The sequence below is a fragment of the Saimiri boliviensis genome, chromosome 5 (assembly GCF_048565385.1).
Source record: "Saimiri boliviensis isolate mSaiBol1 chromosome 5, mSaiBol1.pri, whole genome shotgun sequence".
In the NCBI taxonomy this organism is placed as follows: Eukaryota; Metazoa; Chordata; class Mammalia; order Primates; family Cebidae; genus Saimiri; species Saimiri boliviensis.
In genome coordinates this window covers 151412767-151430292 of record NC_133453.1, presented here as the reverse complement: position 1 = coordinate 151430292, position 17526 = coordinate 151412767, and the positions used below count along the sequence as shown (strand labels likewise).

The 17526-nt window shown below is 44.0% G+C and overlaps 1 protein-coding gene across 8 annotated transcripts in view; it reads left to right on the top strand.

Moving 5' to 3' along the window:
- The window catches only part of TUBGCP5 (tubulin gamma complex component 5), a 46635-nt gene that overhangs the window by 14086 nt on the left and 15023 nt on the right, over window positions 1-17526 (top strand). For 5 of the 8 annotated variants that reach the window (XR_012517920.1, XM_074400157.1, XM_074400153.1 and 2 more), the window contains exons 8-15: window positions 470-559; window positions 1552-1645; window positions 3140-3386; window positions 5661-5863; window positions 7883-7998; window positions 9913-10181; window positions 15009-15095; window positions 17153-17351. Coding sequence is in view for 7 of the 8 variants with exons in the window: in XM_074400157.1 (XP_074256258.1) it covers window positions 470-559; window positions 1552-1645; window positions 3140-3386; window positions 5661-5863; window positions 7883-7998; window positions 9913-10181; window positions 15009-15095; window positions 17153-17351 (1305 nt within the window). In the remaining variant the exon portion in view is untranslated. The remainder of the gene's footprint in view (window positions 1-469; window positions 560-1551; window positions 1646-3139; window positions 3387-5660; window positions 5864-7882; window positions 7999-9912; window positions 10182-15008; window positions 15096-17152; window positions 17352-17526) is intronic. The other 3 variants (XM_074400159.1, XM_074400154.1, XM_039480035.2) reach the window with 1 other exon arrangement.

The following is a 17526-nucleotide window of genomic DNA, read 5'->3' as shown; positions in this document are numbered from 1 at the left end:
TGATCCACCCGCCTCAGCCTCCCAAAGTGCTGGGATTACAGGCTTGAGCCACTGCGCCCAGCCGAATAGTTTTTGATTATTTAATTGCTGCTGAAAATCGTAAACTTATAGTATTATTTAATTATAATCTGTATTTTGATTTTTTGTTCACTTCAAGGAAAATGTATTGGTATATATTAGAGCATTATTTGATTTCTGTCTTGGTATACTCACTATAAAAATAGACAATATATTGTTTTCCAGAAAACAGCATCACATAGTTGTAAACATTTGCCTAAATTAGCAATAAACATAACAATTGCAATTGTTCTGAAAGTGTTTCTTAGGATTTTGAGTGGTGTGAAAATAGGGGGGCATTTGAGCCATTTATTAGATGTACTTGCTAATTGATAGCCAGTAGGGTTAGCACTAAATTGTGAATACTTACTTAGAAACCTTTCTGTTGACGTTTATCTTTGCTGTCTCATAGGGACCAACACTTGTACACCAGTGATCCATTGTATGTTCCAGATGACAGGGTTTTGGTTACCGAGACTCAGGTTATTCGTGAAACGCTGTGGTAAGATATATTCACTTAATTAATAGTTTTTATTTATGATGCTTGATTACTGACAAGCAAAACTTTTATTAAAGGAAACTGTTGAAGCATTTTCACATGCAAACTAGAAACAGACCATTAGGTATAAAGTTCAGACCAGATTTGACTGTCGAGGTTGAGAGATTTTGACATGTTTACTTGATTTTTGTTTTAAATAATTTAGCATATGATTTACTTAGATTACTCCATCGCTTCTTTAACTCTTGAGTTCAAAGCAAGGTTTACTACTATTCCTAATGGGCAGAGAGTATCAGTGAGAGCCTGTACCCGTACCTCGAAGCCAGGAATCTAATGCAGCACATGGTACTGTTACTATTAAAATTCCAGGTCTGGTACTCTCACCACTAAGTATGATATTGAGGTGCTGGCCTTCTTAGAAATAGGAAGATCTCTTGGGTCATCTAGTATATGGGGGAGATGCTTTGACAATATGTCTTGTACTTCTCTCTCAGACGATGTTGAAATATCTTGAGTAGTAAGGTAATCAGATGAAAAGATTGATGTCTTCCATTTTCTTATTATCTGACCTTGCTACCCATTAATTCTGAATATTTAATAAAAATTTCCTGAAGTGGGGCGTCGTGGCTCACACCTATAATCCCAGCATTATGGGAGGCCAAGGTGGGTGGATCACTTGAGATCAGGAGTTCAAGACCAGCCTAGGCAACATGGTGAAACCTCCATCTTTACAAAAAATGCAAAAATTAGCCAGGCATGGTGACATTTCCCTGTAGCCCCAGCCATTCAGGAGGCCGAGGCTGAAGAATCACTTGAACCCAGTAGGTTGAGGCTGCAGTGAGCTGTGATTGCTACTGTACTCCAGTCTGGGTGACAAAGTGAGACCCTGTAAAAAAACAAAACAAAGAACAAAGAAACACATTTTTTTCTGGGCATACTCTCATGAATTTTTTTCTAGACTTAAAGTACACTCGTCTTTTTTTATCTAATTTCAGGTTACTTTCAGGAGTGAAGAAGCTCTTTATATTTCAGCTGATAGATGGAAAAGTAACTGTGAGAAACAATATTATAGTAACTCATTTAACACATGTAAGTTATTTATATTTAGTATTATTTAAGAAATAATAGGATTTATGTAAACTGTGGTAATATAATTTTAGAACATTTTGCAATATTGAAATTAACTATAATTGAATTCATTTGTGCTTCCTTATGCAAAAAAGATTAATTTAAAACTATTTAATATCCAGGCCAGGCACGGTGGCTCATGCCTGTAATCCCAGCACTTTGGGAGGCCAAGGTGAGTGGATCACAAGGTCAGTAATTTGAGACCGGCCTGGCCAAGATGGTGAAACCCTGTCTCTACTAAAAAATAAAAAATAAGCCAGGCGCCAGGTGCGGTGGCTCACACCTGTAATCCCAGCACTTTTGGAGGCCGAGGCGGGTGGATCACGAGGTCAAGAGATCGAGACCATCCTGGTCAACATGGTGAAACCCCATCTCTACTAAAAATACAAAAAATTAGCTGGGCATGGTGGCGCGTGCCTGTAATCCCAGCTGCTCAGGAGGCTGAGGCAGGAGAATTGCCTGAACCCAGGAGGTGGAGGTTGCGGTGAGCCGAGATCGCACCATTGCACTCCAGCCTGGGTAACAAGAGCGAAACTCTGTCTCAAAAAAAAAAAATCAGCCAGGCGCAGTGGCAGGCACCTGTAATCCCAGCTACTCGGGAGGCTGAGGCAAGACAATCTCTTGAACCCAGGAGGCAGAGGTTGCAGTGAGCTGAGATCATGCCACTGCACTCTAGCCTGGGTGACAGAGCAAGACTCCATCTCAAAAATAAATAAATATTTAATATCCAAAAAGAAAAATTGAGTTGTGCATGTTTACAGTACTTAAGAGAATTCCTTAATATTCTTTGGGACATACTTAATTTCAGTTCACATTTTATGCTGTTTAGATGTGTCATTCTGTATTACAAAAGCTATATACTGTAATTTTTTTTTGCCTTAAGTAGATTACCTTATGTATATTTTTTAAAAATATAAGCTATAATTCTCTAGTCTATTGAAATTAATGCTCACCCTTTTTCCTTTATGTATAAAACTATTCATCATTTTATGACTTTGTCTTCTACTAAACATACTGTTTAAAAGAATTGTAAAAGAAATATTTTAGGGCTGGGCACGGTGGCTCAAGCCTGTAATCCCAGCACTTTGGGAGGCCGAGGCGGGTGGATCACGAGGTCAAGAGATCGAGACCATCCTGGTCAACATGGTGAAACCCCGTCTCTACTAAAAATACAAAAAAAAATTAGCTGGGCATGGTGGTGCGTGCCTGTAATCCCAGCTACTCAGGAGGCTGAGGCAGGAGAATTGCCTGAACCCAGGAGGCGGAGGTTGTGGTGAGCCGAGATGGCACCATTGCACTCCAGCCTGGGTAACGAGCAAAACTCCGTCTCACAAACAAACAAACAAACAAACAAACAAATAAATAAATAAATAACAATTTTACAGGGAGAGGGAAATGAATTTGGATGTTTACAAAAGATCACCTTTGAATAATTGCAGTTTGCTTCTGTCATAGAGCTGTTTACGATCTGTGCTGGAACAAATAGCAGCGTATGGCCAGGTTGTATTTCGACTCCAGGAGTTCATTGATGAAGTCATGGGACACAGTTCCGAAAGCATGCTGCCTGGAAGTGGGTCTGTTCCTAAGAAGTCACCTGAAGCTCCCTTTAGAACCTACCAGGCTTTCATGTGGGCCCTGTACAAATACTTCATTAGTTTCAAAGAGGAACTTGCAGAAATTGAGAAGTGCATCATCAATAATGGTATGAAATGTTCTTAAGTTTTACTCATGCTACACATAACTCATAATTGGGATGCCATTTAAATTTTTCATTATATAAGATTTGAAAGTTGCCTGGCAAATAAGTAGTTCTCAGGAATACTTCATTTTTTAAATTAAATTTGTATTCTTAACCCATTCATATCTCTCAAAATCAAAAAACTACAGAGGATTTACACTGAAAAATCTAAATTAGTCTTCCTGCACCAGTTCCCCAGTCAGTGGGTTCCCCTCCCCAGAGACAGCCAGGTCCTCGGCTGCTTACACATCCTTCCAGAAAGAGTTCAACACACACAAGCAGTGCGTATACATACATCCATACCTAACAGTCATTACACTACTCTCTCCAAATATTTCTAATCTAAATTTTGAGGATAATACTATAAAAATATGAAGAGCTTCTTGGTGTTTTATTTGTTGTTTTTCTGAAACAGAGTCTAGCTCTGTTGTCCAGGCTGGAGTGCAGTGGCGCGATCTCAGCTCACTGCAACCTCTGCCTCCTGGGTTCAAGCTATTGTCTTGCCTCAACCTCCTGAGTAGCTGGGACTACAGGCACATGCCACCAACCTGGCTAATTTTTTGTATTTTTTTTTTTTGAGATGGAGTTTCGCTCTTGTTACCCAGGCTGGAGTGCAGTGGCACGATCTCGGCTCACTGCAACCTCCGCCTCCTGGGCTCAGGCAATTCTCCTGCCTCAGCTTCCTAAGTAGCTGGGATTACAGGCACGCGCCACCATGCCCAGCTAATTTTTTGCACCTTTAGTAGAGACGGGGTTTCACCATGTTGACCAGGATGGTCTCAATCTCTTGACCTCGTGATTCACCCCCCTCGGCCTCCCAAAGTGCTGGGATTACAGGCTTGAGCCACCGCGCCCGGCCAATTTTTTGTATTTTTAATAGAGACAGGGTTTCACCATGTTGACCAGGCTGCTCTTGAACTCCTGGCCTCAGGTGATCTGCCCACCTTAGCTTCCCAAAATGCTGGTATTACAGGCGTGAGCTGGGATTATACCACACCCCCGACCATGTAGGGTAGGTTCTTAGAAATGGAATTGCCATGCATGATTTTGCTGAGTTTTGCCACTTTACTTTATGGGGAGATACAAGTAAACAAATGTATACTCTTGTAAGCCATGTAGATGAATACGTGTTTCCTCACACTCCTGACATCTGTATGTTGTCAGGCATTTTGATCCTCACCATTATGGCGGATGTAAAATGGGAACCCATGTAGCTTTGTACCCTTAACTTTTAGTTTGAACTACCACAGAAAATAATACAGAGAGGTCCTGTGTTCCCATTACTTTGCTTCCCCTGGTGGCAAAACCTCACATAGTTATAGTACAGGATCAAAACTGGGAGACCGGCGCTGGCACGGGCCACTAGCCACGCTGCAGACCTGACACTTTACCAGAGTTGCAGGAAGTTGCTTTGAGCAGAGGTGGGTGTAGTATGTTCGTGTATAGTTCCAGGCCATTTTATCACGTCTGGCTCCACATGGACTTCCCTGTTGAGGTCCCAGCTGTGCCGTCACCTCACAGGAGCTTGTGCAGCCCTTTGTAGGCACAGCCTCCTGCACTAACATTGGCCCATGGGGAGGTGTTCTGCTTTACCTTGTATAATTTTAATTTGTATTCTTCTATTATAAGTAACTTACCGTGCCGGGCGCGGTGGCTCAAGCCTGTAATCCCAGCACTTTGGGAGGCCAAGGCGGGTGGATCACGAGGTCAAGAGATCGAGACCATCCTGGTCAACATGGTGAAACCGCGTCTCTACTAAAAATAAAAATCAGCTGCGCATGGTGGCGCGTGCCTGTAATCCCAGCTACTCAGGAGGCTGAGGCAGGAGAATTGCCTGAACCCAGGAGGCGGAGGTTGCGGTGAGCCGAGATCGCGCCATTGCACTCCAGCCTGGGTAACAAGAGCGAAACTCCGTCTCAAAAAATAAAAAAAATAAAAAAATAAAAAAAATAAGTAACTTAACTGTGACTTTCTGTATGTTTTAGAACCACTCATTTTTCCTTTTCCATGAACTATCAGTTCCTTTATATGTTTTTTTTCTGCTGAGTTATCTTTTTCTCCATGACGTGCAGGAGTTCTTCCTTAGGGAATTGAGGTCCTTGTGATGTGAGATCAAAATCCACCATCCTTCATTTTCCCTTGCCTGCCCATAAACCTGATGATTTGCCAGCATTTATGTCGCATTTTAGATGCATGTATTTTTCCTTGCTATTGAGTTTGATTTGTTGATATTTGCAGATGCTACAATAACTCTTGCAATAGTGGTGGACAAGTTGTCACCTCGATTGGCTCAGCTCAAGGTTCTGCACAGAGTGTTTAGTACCGGAGTAGCAGAAGTTCCACCTGATACTCGAAATGTCGTCCGGGCCTCCCACCTGCTCAACACCCTGTACAAGGCCATTCTCGAATATGACAACGTTGGAGAAGCCTCTGAGCAAACTGTATGTGAGACTTCTGCCTAAAGTGTGTGACTCCATTCTGCAGAGCAGAGGGTGGGAGATAGCTGGTCATGGTTCTGTGTTAAATGATACTCAAATGGTGACTTGTCGGACAGTTCAGAGTTTTTCAAATGAGCTTCCAAATTTGAGGCTGTATGAAACTAACTCTTGAGCTCTAATTGCCAAGATCCTCAGAAGGATGAGGTAAGGGCAAAGCAACATGTGAGAAATACCTAGCTGATGTGTGTAGCCGTTTACAATCATGCTTTCTTACATAAAACTAAGTCTGTTGTATGAAGTATCCAAAGTAGTCACATCCACAGAAACTAGGTGTAATGGTGGTTACCAAGGACTGGGGAATAGGGAGCTGTTATTTAATGGGTACAGAGTTTCAGTTATACAACATGAAAACGTTCTGGAGATTGGTCACAACAATGTGAATGTACTTACAAATGGTGAGGGTGGGACACAGCGGCTCACACCTGTGAGCCCAACACTTCGGGAGGCCAAGGGAGGACTGCTTAAGCACAGGAGTTTGAGGCTTGCCTGGCCAATATAGTGAGAGCCTGTCTTTAAAAAAATAAGTTAAAATTTAAAAAAGAAACAAATAGGTAAGATGAGAAATTTTATGTTATATATTTTATATTGTATTTAAAAAATACAAATCTATGCCAGACATAGTGGCTTACGCCTGTAGTCCCAGCTACTTAGGAGTCTGAGGTGAGAGGATCACTTGAACCCAGGAATTTGAAACCAGCTTGGGCAGCATACTGAGACCCTGTCTCTCAAAAAAATTTTAAAAGTAGCCAGGTGTGGTGACACCAGGAATTTGAGACCAGCCTGTACAACATGATGAAACCCCGTCTCTACAAAAAAATACAAAAATTAGCCGAGTGTGGTGGCAAACACCTATAGTCCCAACTACTCGGGAGGCTCAGACAGGAGAATCACTTGAATCCAGGAGGGGTTGCAGTGAGCAATACCTCCTGGATTTTGCTCTACAAAAAAATCATGTAGATCATGCCACTACACTCCAGCCTGGGCGATAGAGCGACACTGTCTCAAAAAATAGTGAGCTATGGAGTAGTAGCCATGCCTGTGGTCCCAGGTACTCGAGAGGCTGAGGCAGGAAGATTGCTGGAGTGTGGAAGGTTGAGGCTCCAGCAAGCCATGTTTGCGCCACTGCACTTTAGCTGTGTGACAGAGCGAGACCCTGTATCAGACAATATGTAAATTAAAAAATCTGCCGGGTGTGGTGGCTCACGCCTGTAATCCTAGCACTTTGGGAGGCCGAGGCGGGCGGATCATGAGGTCAAGAGATCAAGACCATCCTGGTCAACATGGTGAAACCCCGTCTCTACCGAAAATACAAAAAATTAGCTGGGCATGGTGGCGCGTGCCTATAATTCCAGCTACTCACGAGGCTGAGGCAGGAGAATTGCCTGAACCCAGGAGGCGGAGGTTGCGGTTAGCCGAGATCACGCCCTTGCACTCCAGCCTGGGTAACAAGAGCGAAACTCCGTCTCAAAAAAAAAAAAAATACCTATCTAGAGGCTGTAATTTAGAAGGCTGCAGTTTTATTTGGGTATGTATATGAGGTGTATTTTCCAGTTTGTTGGTATAACGTTTTTTCTCACCAATTTAATACTGCATTTCAATATAAAAGAGATTGATTTTCTCTCAGCACTGCCATTTTTGTCCTCTGAGAGCTACTGGAATTAAGTAATTTCCTCAGTCTTAACAGACACCTTGCTAGTAGTACGATTTGGGTAGGGAAGCCTTGCTCGCCTGCCAGGGCTGTCTCAGGTCACACCTGCCTCTGTGTCGTTTTCACGCTCAAGTTTCCCAGTCTGGACCGCAAACAGTATGTTCCTTCCCTACTTAGGTGAGTTTTTCGTAAAGATTTTATAATATATGTTTTTGGATTTTTTAATTTCAAGGCATTTCAGACATGTTTAAACCCCCTTCTGTTCTAGTGGCCAGGGAGCCCTGAGAGCTGACCCTGCACACTCTCTGCCTCAGGTCTCCCTCCTGTTCTCTCTCTGGGTGGAAACGGTGCGGCCTTACCTGCAGACAGTGGATGAGTGGATCGTGCATGGGCACCTGTGGGACGGCGCCAGGGAGTTCATCATCCAGAGGTGAGTCGCAGCAGAGTACAAGGTCGCTCCCCGTGAAAATCAAGCCTTGCATTACTTTCAAACGGTACTAAGAAAGTACAGTCCACATCACAGAACTTGTTGTCATCATAGGCTAGTTCTGTTTCATCTTTATGGAAGATGTCAGTAATACCAGCCGATTATTAATATCTTTGTCCAGGTTTTGTCAGTTCACAACTTTTAAGCAAATTATATTTTTGGATGATAGTGTATTTATGGCTATCTAATATACACTGCTTCCCAAAAAATGAGTTTAGGTGATATCACATGGTTTCCATTATTTCCACTGTAAAGTATCAGTAAAGAGATACAGAAATACTGCAGAATATGCCTCTAATACATTTATTGCTCAGAATTAGCTACTCGTTTCTTTTACCTCACTATAATTTTTTTTTTTTTTTTTTTTTTTTTTTTTTTTGAGACGGAGTTTCGCTCTTGTTACCCAGGCTGGAGTGCAATGGCGCGATCTCGGCTCACCGCAACCTCCGCCTCCTGGGTTCAGGCAATTCTCCTGCCTCAGCCTCCTGAGTAGCTGGGATTACAGGCACGCGCCACCACGACCAGCTAATTTTTTGTATTTTTAGTAGAGACGGGGTTTCACCATGTTGACCAGGATGGTCTCGATCTCTCGACCTCGTGATCCACCCGCCTCGGCCTCCCAAAGTGCTGGGATTACAGGCTTGAGCCACCGCGCCCGGCCAATTAAATATTATATTAAGGTATTGAATTCATTCACTTCAGAGAACAGTAAAAAAAAAAAAAAAATACCTCACTATAATTTTTTTACTGTTCTCTGAAGTGAATGAATTCAATACCTTAATATAATATTTAATTGGCCGGGCGCGGTGGCTCAAGCCTGTAATCCCAGCACTTTGGGAGGCCGAGGCGGGTGGATCACGAGGTCGAGAGATCGAGACCATCCTGGTCAACATGGTGAAACCCCGTCTCTACTAAAAATACAAAAAATTAGCTGGGCATGGTGGCGCGTGCCTGTAATCCCAGCTACTCAGGAGGCTGAGGCAGGAGAATTGCCTGAACCCAGGAGGCGGAGGTTGCGGTGAGCCGAGATCGCGCCATTGCACTCCAGCCTGGGTACAAGAGCGAAACTCCGTCTCAAAAAAAAAAAAAAAAAAAAAAATATTTAATAAAACAATCACAAAAAATCTTAATCCATTTATGACAATTTCCCTTCAGTTATTTAATTTTTCTGAACAGAATCATATAAACTATAATGTAGAGCTATTCGTACTCTTTTAACCCAATTGTAAATGATGTGGTGTGTTTACATGTGCGGTTTCTATTGATAGCTATCCATTGAACACATCGGGAAGGGTAACTTGAAGTCCTTAGTGGTCTGGAAGCGTAGCAATATGTATGCAATGCTCACATAAGGGAAGTGACCTCCCTTCAACGTAGTCTCTTGTCTGTCACTGTGTCCTGATTCATCAGTCTCACCTGAGAATTTCTGTGAAAAATGGGACTCTGTCTGTTCTCGTAGGGTGATGATTGACCATCATTTTATTGTTAAAAGTTGTCCAGTTAAGAATCTTGGTAGGGAAAATGGTAGAGAAGTCTGCAAATTAGTTTCACAGGAGATGGTAAATGGGAAAAACTTTTATTCTACTTCTAAAGAGTGCAAAATTAGTCATATTTTAAATAATTCCAATTCAGGAAACTGTTTCTACTTATTTAAATTTTACCTATACTGTGCAAACTATTTATTCGTTTTTGTCTTTCAACTGAGATGAGATTAAAACTGCCCCATTTGCCTAAAGATTGTTTCAGTTTACTAAGAATTAATGCTATATTTTATAATGTCTGGACAACAAACTAGAACAAGTTTACTACTTTTAAGGAAGGCAAGTTAAAGTTTAAAATTATTTTGAATCTCTTTAGAAACAAAAATGTTCCGGTTAATCACAGAGACTTCTGGTATGCAACTTACACGTTATACAGCGTGTCAGAAAAGACAGAAAGTGAAGAAAAAATGAGTGATAATGCGAGTGCGAGTTCCGGCAGTGACCAGGGGCCCTCCAGCAGGCAGCACACCATGGTGTCCTTCCTCAAACCTGTCCTGAAGCAGATCATAATGGCTGGCAAGTCCATGCAGCTGCTGAAGAACCTGCAGTGTGCAGAGAGCACCACTTGCCAGGCTGCAGCCAGAGGTACCTGTTCCGTGTTCTGTGTCTTCCTCGGTGTTGGGACACCTGACCCTGCTTCCTCTCGTCATCCTGATACCTGATTATTTTGTAGTTTGCAAGTCATCACACCCTCTTATTTCAGTGGTAACTATCAATCGTGATAGAATTAATAATCATGCTGCTCTTGATTTTTAAAAAGATCATCTTATTGCAAAACTTTAGTGCTGTGTTTAAAAAGGCGGTGACAATAAGTTCCACTTCATTTTCCTCACTCCGGATTCCTTAGGACTGCAACTTTAAAAAATAATTTCCTGCCATTTGTTTTCTTTTATTGTTTTTATAAACTGACGCCATAATTGTACATATTCGTGGAGTATATAGGGGTTTTTGATACATTTATGTATCAATTCAGGATAATTAGCATTTCCATCACCTCAAACATTTACTACTTCTTTATGTTGGGAACATTCAGTATCCTCCTCTTAGCTGTGTGCAACTCTATATTATTAACTGTAGTCATCCCGTAGTGATACAGAACACTAGAACTTACTCCTTCCAGCTAGCCATTTGTATCCTTTAACAAATAACTTCCTTCCTTCCCCCTACAAAATTGAGCATCTAGTATCCTGTTCTACTTTTTACTGACATGAGATAAACGTTTTGTAGCTACCACACATAAGTGAAAACATGCAGTGTTTAACTTCCTGTTCCTGGCTTATTTCACTTCACATAATGTTCACCATTTCCATCAGTATTGCCGCAAACAGCAGGATTCATCCTTTGTTATCTCTCAGTTCTGTGTGTGTGTGTACCACAATTTCTTTACCCATTCATCTGTTGTTGGACACCTACGTTGATTTCATATCTTGGCTGTGCGAATAGTACTGCAGTAAACATGGGGGTACAGATGTCTCTTTGATATCCTGATTTCCTTTCCTTTGGGTAAATGCCCACCAGTGGGACTGCTGTATCAGATAGTAGTTCTCTTTGTATTTTTTTGAGGAACCTTCAAACTGTTCTCCATAGTGTCTGCACTAGTTTGTAGTCCCATCAACATGGTGCCAGAGTTCCCTTTTCTCCATATCCTCACCAGCGTTTGTTATCTTTTGTCTTTGTGATAAATAGCCATCCTGACTGGGCTGAAATGATACCTCATTGTGTTTTGACTTGCATTTTCCCTAATAATTAGTGATGCTGAGCACTTTCTCATCTATTCATTGGCCATTTGTATGACTTCTTTGGAGAAATGTCTCTGGATCATTTGCCCGTTGTTGTTGTTGTTGTTGTTGTTGTTGTTGTTGTTGTTGTTGTTACAGGATTTCACTTCCATCACCCAGGCTGGAGTGCAGTGGTGTAATCTTGGCTCACTGCAAGCTCTGCCTCCCTGGCTCAAGTGATTCTCCTGCCTCAGCCTCCTGAGTAGTTGGGATTACAGACACCCGCCACCACGCCCAGTTAATTTTCTGTGTTTTTAGTAGAGACGGGGTTTCACCATGTTAGCCAGGCTGATCTGAACTCCTGACCTCAGGTGATCTGCCTGTCTTGGCCTCCCAAAGTGCTGGGATTACAAGCATGAGCCACCACGCCTGGCCTCATTCATTGAATTCTTTCACTGGAAAATTTACTTGTTTGTTAAATACCTATTTCTGTTGACCTTCTTATTCAAAACATTCTTTCCCTGATTTTATTGAATGTTTATTTGTACTCTCTTGTGTCTCACTGAGTTTTCTTAAGATTTTAATTCTGAATTATTTTTCTGACATTTCCTGTATTTCCTTATTGTAGTCTCTTACTGGAGAGTTACTGTTTTCCTTGGGAGGTGTCACGTTTCTTTGCTCTTTCACATTTGACGTATTCTACATTGATTTCTTTTTTTTTTTTTTTTTTTTTTTTTTTGAGACGGAATCTCACTCTTGTTACCCAGGCTGGAGTGCAATGGCGCGATCTCAGCTCACCGCAACCTCCGCCTCCTGGGTTCAGGCAATTCTCCTGCCTCAGCCTCCTGAGTAGCTGGGATTACAGGCACGCGCCACCATGCCCAGCTAATTTTTTGTATTTTTAATAGAGACGGGGTTTCACCATATTGACCAGGATGGTCTCGATCTCTTGACCGCGTGAGCCACCGCGCCCGGCCCTCTATATTGATTTCTACACATCTGGTGGGAAGGTCACCTTTTCCTATTTTATGGAGTACGTTTTGTAGGGAAAGAATTATTCCTATGAATGGGTCTTGGAGTGTCGGTTCAGTGGAATGCATTGGCCTTGGTTCTGGATGAATGCAGTAGTACAGCCTCCATGTACTTTCTACAGTTGCAATCCTCTTCAGTGATGTTTCCAAGTACCTCAGTGACCAACACTGAGGGAGTTTGCAGCAACAATGGCACAACTGGCCAGGCACAATGGCTCACGCCTGTAATCCCAGCACTTTGGGAGGCCAAGGCAGGTGGATCACTTGAGGTCAGGAGTTTGAGACCAGCCTGGTCAATATGCCAAAACCCTGTCTCTACGAAAAATGTAAAAATTAGCTGGATGTGGTGGCACATGCCTATAATCCCAGCTACTTGGAAGGCCGACGCACAAGCATCACTGGAACCCAGAAGGCGGAGGTTGCAGTTACCCAAGATGATACCACTATGCCCCAGCCTAGGCAGCAGAGCAAGACTGTCCCAAAACGAAAAAACAGTAGCCTGGCTGTGCTGGGGTAGGCTTACTGGACTGTTTCTCAGTTCAGGGGTACATGCATGTACACATTGGTTTGGCCAGGTTGGAACCACAGGCTGTTACTCTGGCAAGGAAGATGAGTATGTGGTTGCTTGGCCAGCCTATAGGCATATCTGCCTGCCAGCAATACCCCAGGGGGCTATTTCTCAGGTCTGGGATGTGTGCACAAGACGGGTTGGCAGGCCTGGGGGCTCCATGAAGGCAATCCACAGAGTAATTTCTCAAGTCTCGAACATGAGCTCAGGCTTCTCAGCTCTCCTGGGAGTATGTTTGCTGGGGCTGGCCTAGAAGGCTATTTCTCAGGCCCAGGATATGGGTACAAGGCTACTGGGGGTGCATGTCTGCCTCGACAGTCCAGGGGGCTCTTTCTCAGGCCTGGGACATGGTCACATGGCTTGTTGGCAGGCCTAGATATGTATTTGCCAGTGGCAGCCCATGAGCCTGCCTCTTAGGCCTAGCATATAGGTAGAAGGCTACTTGGCTGACCCTGGGGTGTGTTTACTGGGGGTGGACTTTAAGACTCTTTCTCAGGTTTGGGATACGGGTGTCAAGCTGCTTTGCTGGGTTTAGAGACATGCCCACCAAGGGCAGACCACAGGGCTGTGTGGCAGGCTCAGTGTGCAGGCCTATGGCTGCTCGGCTTGCCTGGGGCCGTGACTTCCAGGCACTGCCTGTGGGGTTTCTTCTCAAGCCAAGAATGCAGCGGAGACCACTCAAGAAGCCTAGGTGCATGCCTGCCAGGGCACCCTCTGAGGCTGTTTCTCAGATGCTGAATGCTGGCCAGGGTCACTGGGTAGGCCATAGGCCTATCTGCAAGGGGTTGGTGCTATGGGGCTGTTCTTCAGCTCCTGGGCACAGGTCTGTAGCTGCTCCACCAGCCTGGAGGCCTGTAAACTGGTAGAAAGCTCAGGGTGTTCCCACCCTCTGGAAGTGGCACAGCAGTTTGGCCAACTCAATTCAAGGGTGAGTTCACTCTGTCAGGTCTGCCAGACAGTGCAGTGGTAGGGGGTGGTTTTCCTGCTGTGCAGGACCAGAATCTCAGCTGATCCTGGGCCCAGGCTCCGCACAGCTCGGATTGTGGTATTCAGCCACCCCTGTGTCTGGGGTGCAGAAGTGTAGTGGCTACTGGCCCAGAGGAGGGCGTGCTCCAGAGGTGATTCTGGTCTTGAGATGTTGCCGTGCTGCAGCAGCTTGGCTCAGAGAGTGGGTGGCAAAGACACACCTTGTGCTCTTAACCCCGGGCAGGGTAGCTGCGTGTATTCCCAGCAGCTGTCCAAACCGGGCTCAGAGCTCAAGGGAACTGTGGAATCCTCTTATAGTAAGGACTGCAGGTGTTTGTGGGGGCTGGTGGGTTTCTTTTTTTTTTTTTTTTTTTTTTTTTTTGAGACAGAGTTTCGCTCTTGTTACCCAGGCTGGAGTGCAATGGCGCGATCTCGGCTCACCGCAACCTCCGCCTCCTGGATTCAAGCAATTCTCCTGCCTCAGCCTCCTGAGTAGCTGGGATTACAGGCACACGCCACCATTCCCAGCCAATTTTTTGTATTTTTAGTAGAGACGGGGTTTCACCTTGTTGACCAGGGTGGTCTCGATCTCTCGACCTCGTGATCCACCCGCCTCGGCCTCCCAAAGTGCTGGGATTACAGGCTTGAGCCACCGCGCCCGGCCGGCTGGTGGGTTTCTTCTGCTTACTCTTACCCAACAATAGGAAGTCCTTCTTGACTCCAGACCAGCCTAATCTGCAAAGGGAAGACTGGTCTGCAGAGGCTGGAAGCCTCCACACTGCCCTCCTGTACCTCCAGTCACCAACAGTGTGTCACACTCCTCCACTGCACCCAGCACTCTCCTTTCAACCCCACTTAGATCTTAACTGTTGATTTGTTGACGTGGTCCTCTCTTGCAGTGGGGGGGAAGAGTGTCTCCAGGTAGCGGCCTTATAAGCATCACTCCCTCTGAATTTTTTTTTTTTTTTTTTTTTTTGAGACTGAGTTTCACTCTGTTGCCTAAGCTGGAGTGCAGTGGCATGATCTGCAGCCTCACCTCCCGGGTTCAAGTGATTCTCATACCTCAGATTCCCAAGTAGTTAGGACTTCAGGCCACCATGCTTGGCTAATTTTTGTATTTTTAGTACAGGATTTCACCATGTTGGCCAACCTGGTCTTGAACTCCTGACCTCAGGTGATCCACCTGCCTCAGCCTCCCAAAGGACTGGGATTACAGGTATGAGCCATCATGCCCAGCCTCTCTGTCATTTCTTAATGCAGTGCAGCGTTTAACCCTTGAGGACCATGAACCATGGCTGTTAAGAATTTGTTGATGAGGCCGGGCACAGTGGCTCAAGCCTGTAATCCCAGCACTTTGGGAGGTTGGGGCGGGTGGATCACAAGGTCAAGAGATCGAGATCATCCTGGTCAACATGGTGAAACCCCGTCTCTACTAAAAATGCAAAGCATTAGCTGGGCATGGTGGCGCGTGCCTGTAATCCCAGCTACTCAGGAGGCTGAGGCAGGAGAATTGCCTGAACCCAGGAGGCGGAGGTTGCGGTGAGCCGAGATTGCGCCATTGCACTCCAGCCTGGATAACAAGAGTGAAACTCCGCCTCAAAAACAAACAAACAACAACAAAAAAGAATTTGTTGATGAGCAGTTCTGACTCGATCACAGATTTCAAGAAAATGAAGTTTGTTGTTTTTTTTTTTTTTTTTTTTGAGACGGAGTTTTGCTCTTGTTACCCAGGCTGGAGTGCAATGGCGCAATCTCGGCTCACCGCAACCTCCGCCTCCTGGGTTCAGGCAATTCTCCTGCCTCAGCCTCCTGAGTAGCTGGGATTACAGGCACGTGCCACCATGCCCAGCTAATTGTTTGTATTTTTAGTAGAGACGGGGTTTCACCATGTTGACCAGGATGGTCTCGATCTCTCGATCTCGTGATCCACCCGCCTCGGCCTCCCAAAGTGCTGGGATTACAGGCTTGAGCCACCGCGCCCGGCCTGAAAATGAAGTTTTATCCTGTAATCCCAGCACTTTGGGAGGCCGAGGTGGATGGATCACAAAGTCAGGAGATCAAGACCATCCTGGCCAATGTGGTGAAACTCCGTTACTACTAAAAGTACAGAAGTTAGCTGGGCGTGGTGGTGCATGCCTGTAATCCCCACTATTGGGAGGCTGAGGCAGGAGAACTGCTTGAACCAGGGAGTCAGAAGTTGCTGTGAGCCGAGATCATGCCACACTGTACTTCAGCCTGGCGGCGTAGCAGTGCTCTGTCTCAAAAAGAAAATAGTTTTATCAACTCACTAAAGTAGCTTGGAAGATAGATGTGGCCTTATTTATACATCTCAATCATCTCAATGCTTATTAATTATATTATTGTATCTACTTGAAATAAATAGATGCAGTACTTATTTTCACTTTGTGGAATGTTTCCTTATTATGTAATGAACTTTCCAGAGCCACTGTCAGAAGTTTTTTCCAGTGAGACTATGACTCCTATCAGTGTTATCATAGTGTTATATACAATGTGGTAATAACTTTGAAGTATTCTGACTAGAATTTTACTATGTTCAGAAAAAACATACCTTATACGTTGTGATTCTATGAACATTGCAGTTGTTTAACAGGATCTAAAAATGTTTAGTTTTGCTACACTGTAAAGGTAAAAGTAAAGAAATAGGGATTAACCTTCCTAGAGCAAAGGGAAAATAGCAGGCTTAATTAGAATGATATTATTTAATGTTTCTCCTTTTTTTTTTTGAGACAGGTTTCACTCCTATTGCCCAAACTGAACTGGAGTGCAGTGGCATTATCTCGGCTCACTGCAACCTTCACAAGCTTTACCTCCCAAACACTCAAGTGATTCTCATGCCTCAGTCTCCCAAGCAGCTGGGACCATGGATTCATGCCACTACGCCTGGCTAATTTAATATTTCCTGGGCCAGGCATGGTGGCTCACACCTGTAAACCTAGGACTTTGGGAAGCTGAGGCAGGTGGATCACTTGAGGTCAAGAGTTTGAGACCAGCCTGGCCAACATGATGAAATCTGTCTCTACTTAAAAAAAAAAAAAAAATTAGCCTGGCTTAGTGGCACATGCTTGTAATCCCAGCTATTGGGAGGCTGAGGCAGGAGAATTGCTTGAACATGGGAGGCAGAGGTTGCAGTTAGCTGAGATCGTGCATTGCACTCCAGCCTGGGCGGCAAGAGCAAAACTCCATCTCGAAAAATGTTACTTAATGTAATTAAACAGAACATAGTTCACCTTTACATATTTCTTTATGTTTCAGATGCAGAAAGAAAAAGCTTATACACTCTCTTTCTGGAATCTGTACAGTCGCGGCTTCGACACGGAGAAGATTCCACTCCACATGTTCTCACTGAGCAACAGGCAACCAAAGAGAACCTAATTAAGATGCAATCCATTGCTGAAAGGCATCTTGAACTGGATGATGTTCACGATCCACTGCTTGCCATTAACTTTGCAAGGTGATAACACACCTGCAAGATTGTTAGTGATTGAAATGGCATAATCTGTGCAATGTTTGGTAACTGTTTATTTCTGGAAGGTAGGGCTTTCCAGGGCCAAAAACAAAAACATTTGTAGGCTATTCTTTTGTTTTGTTATATTTTGTTCTGTTTTTTCCTTCTTTTTTTTTTTTTT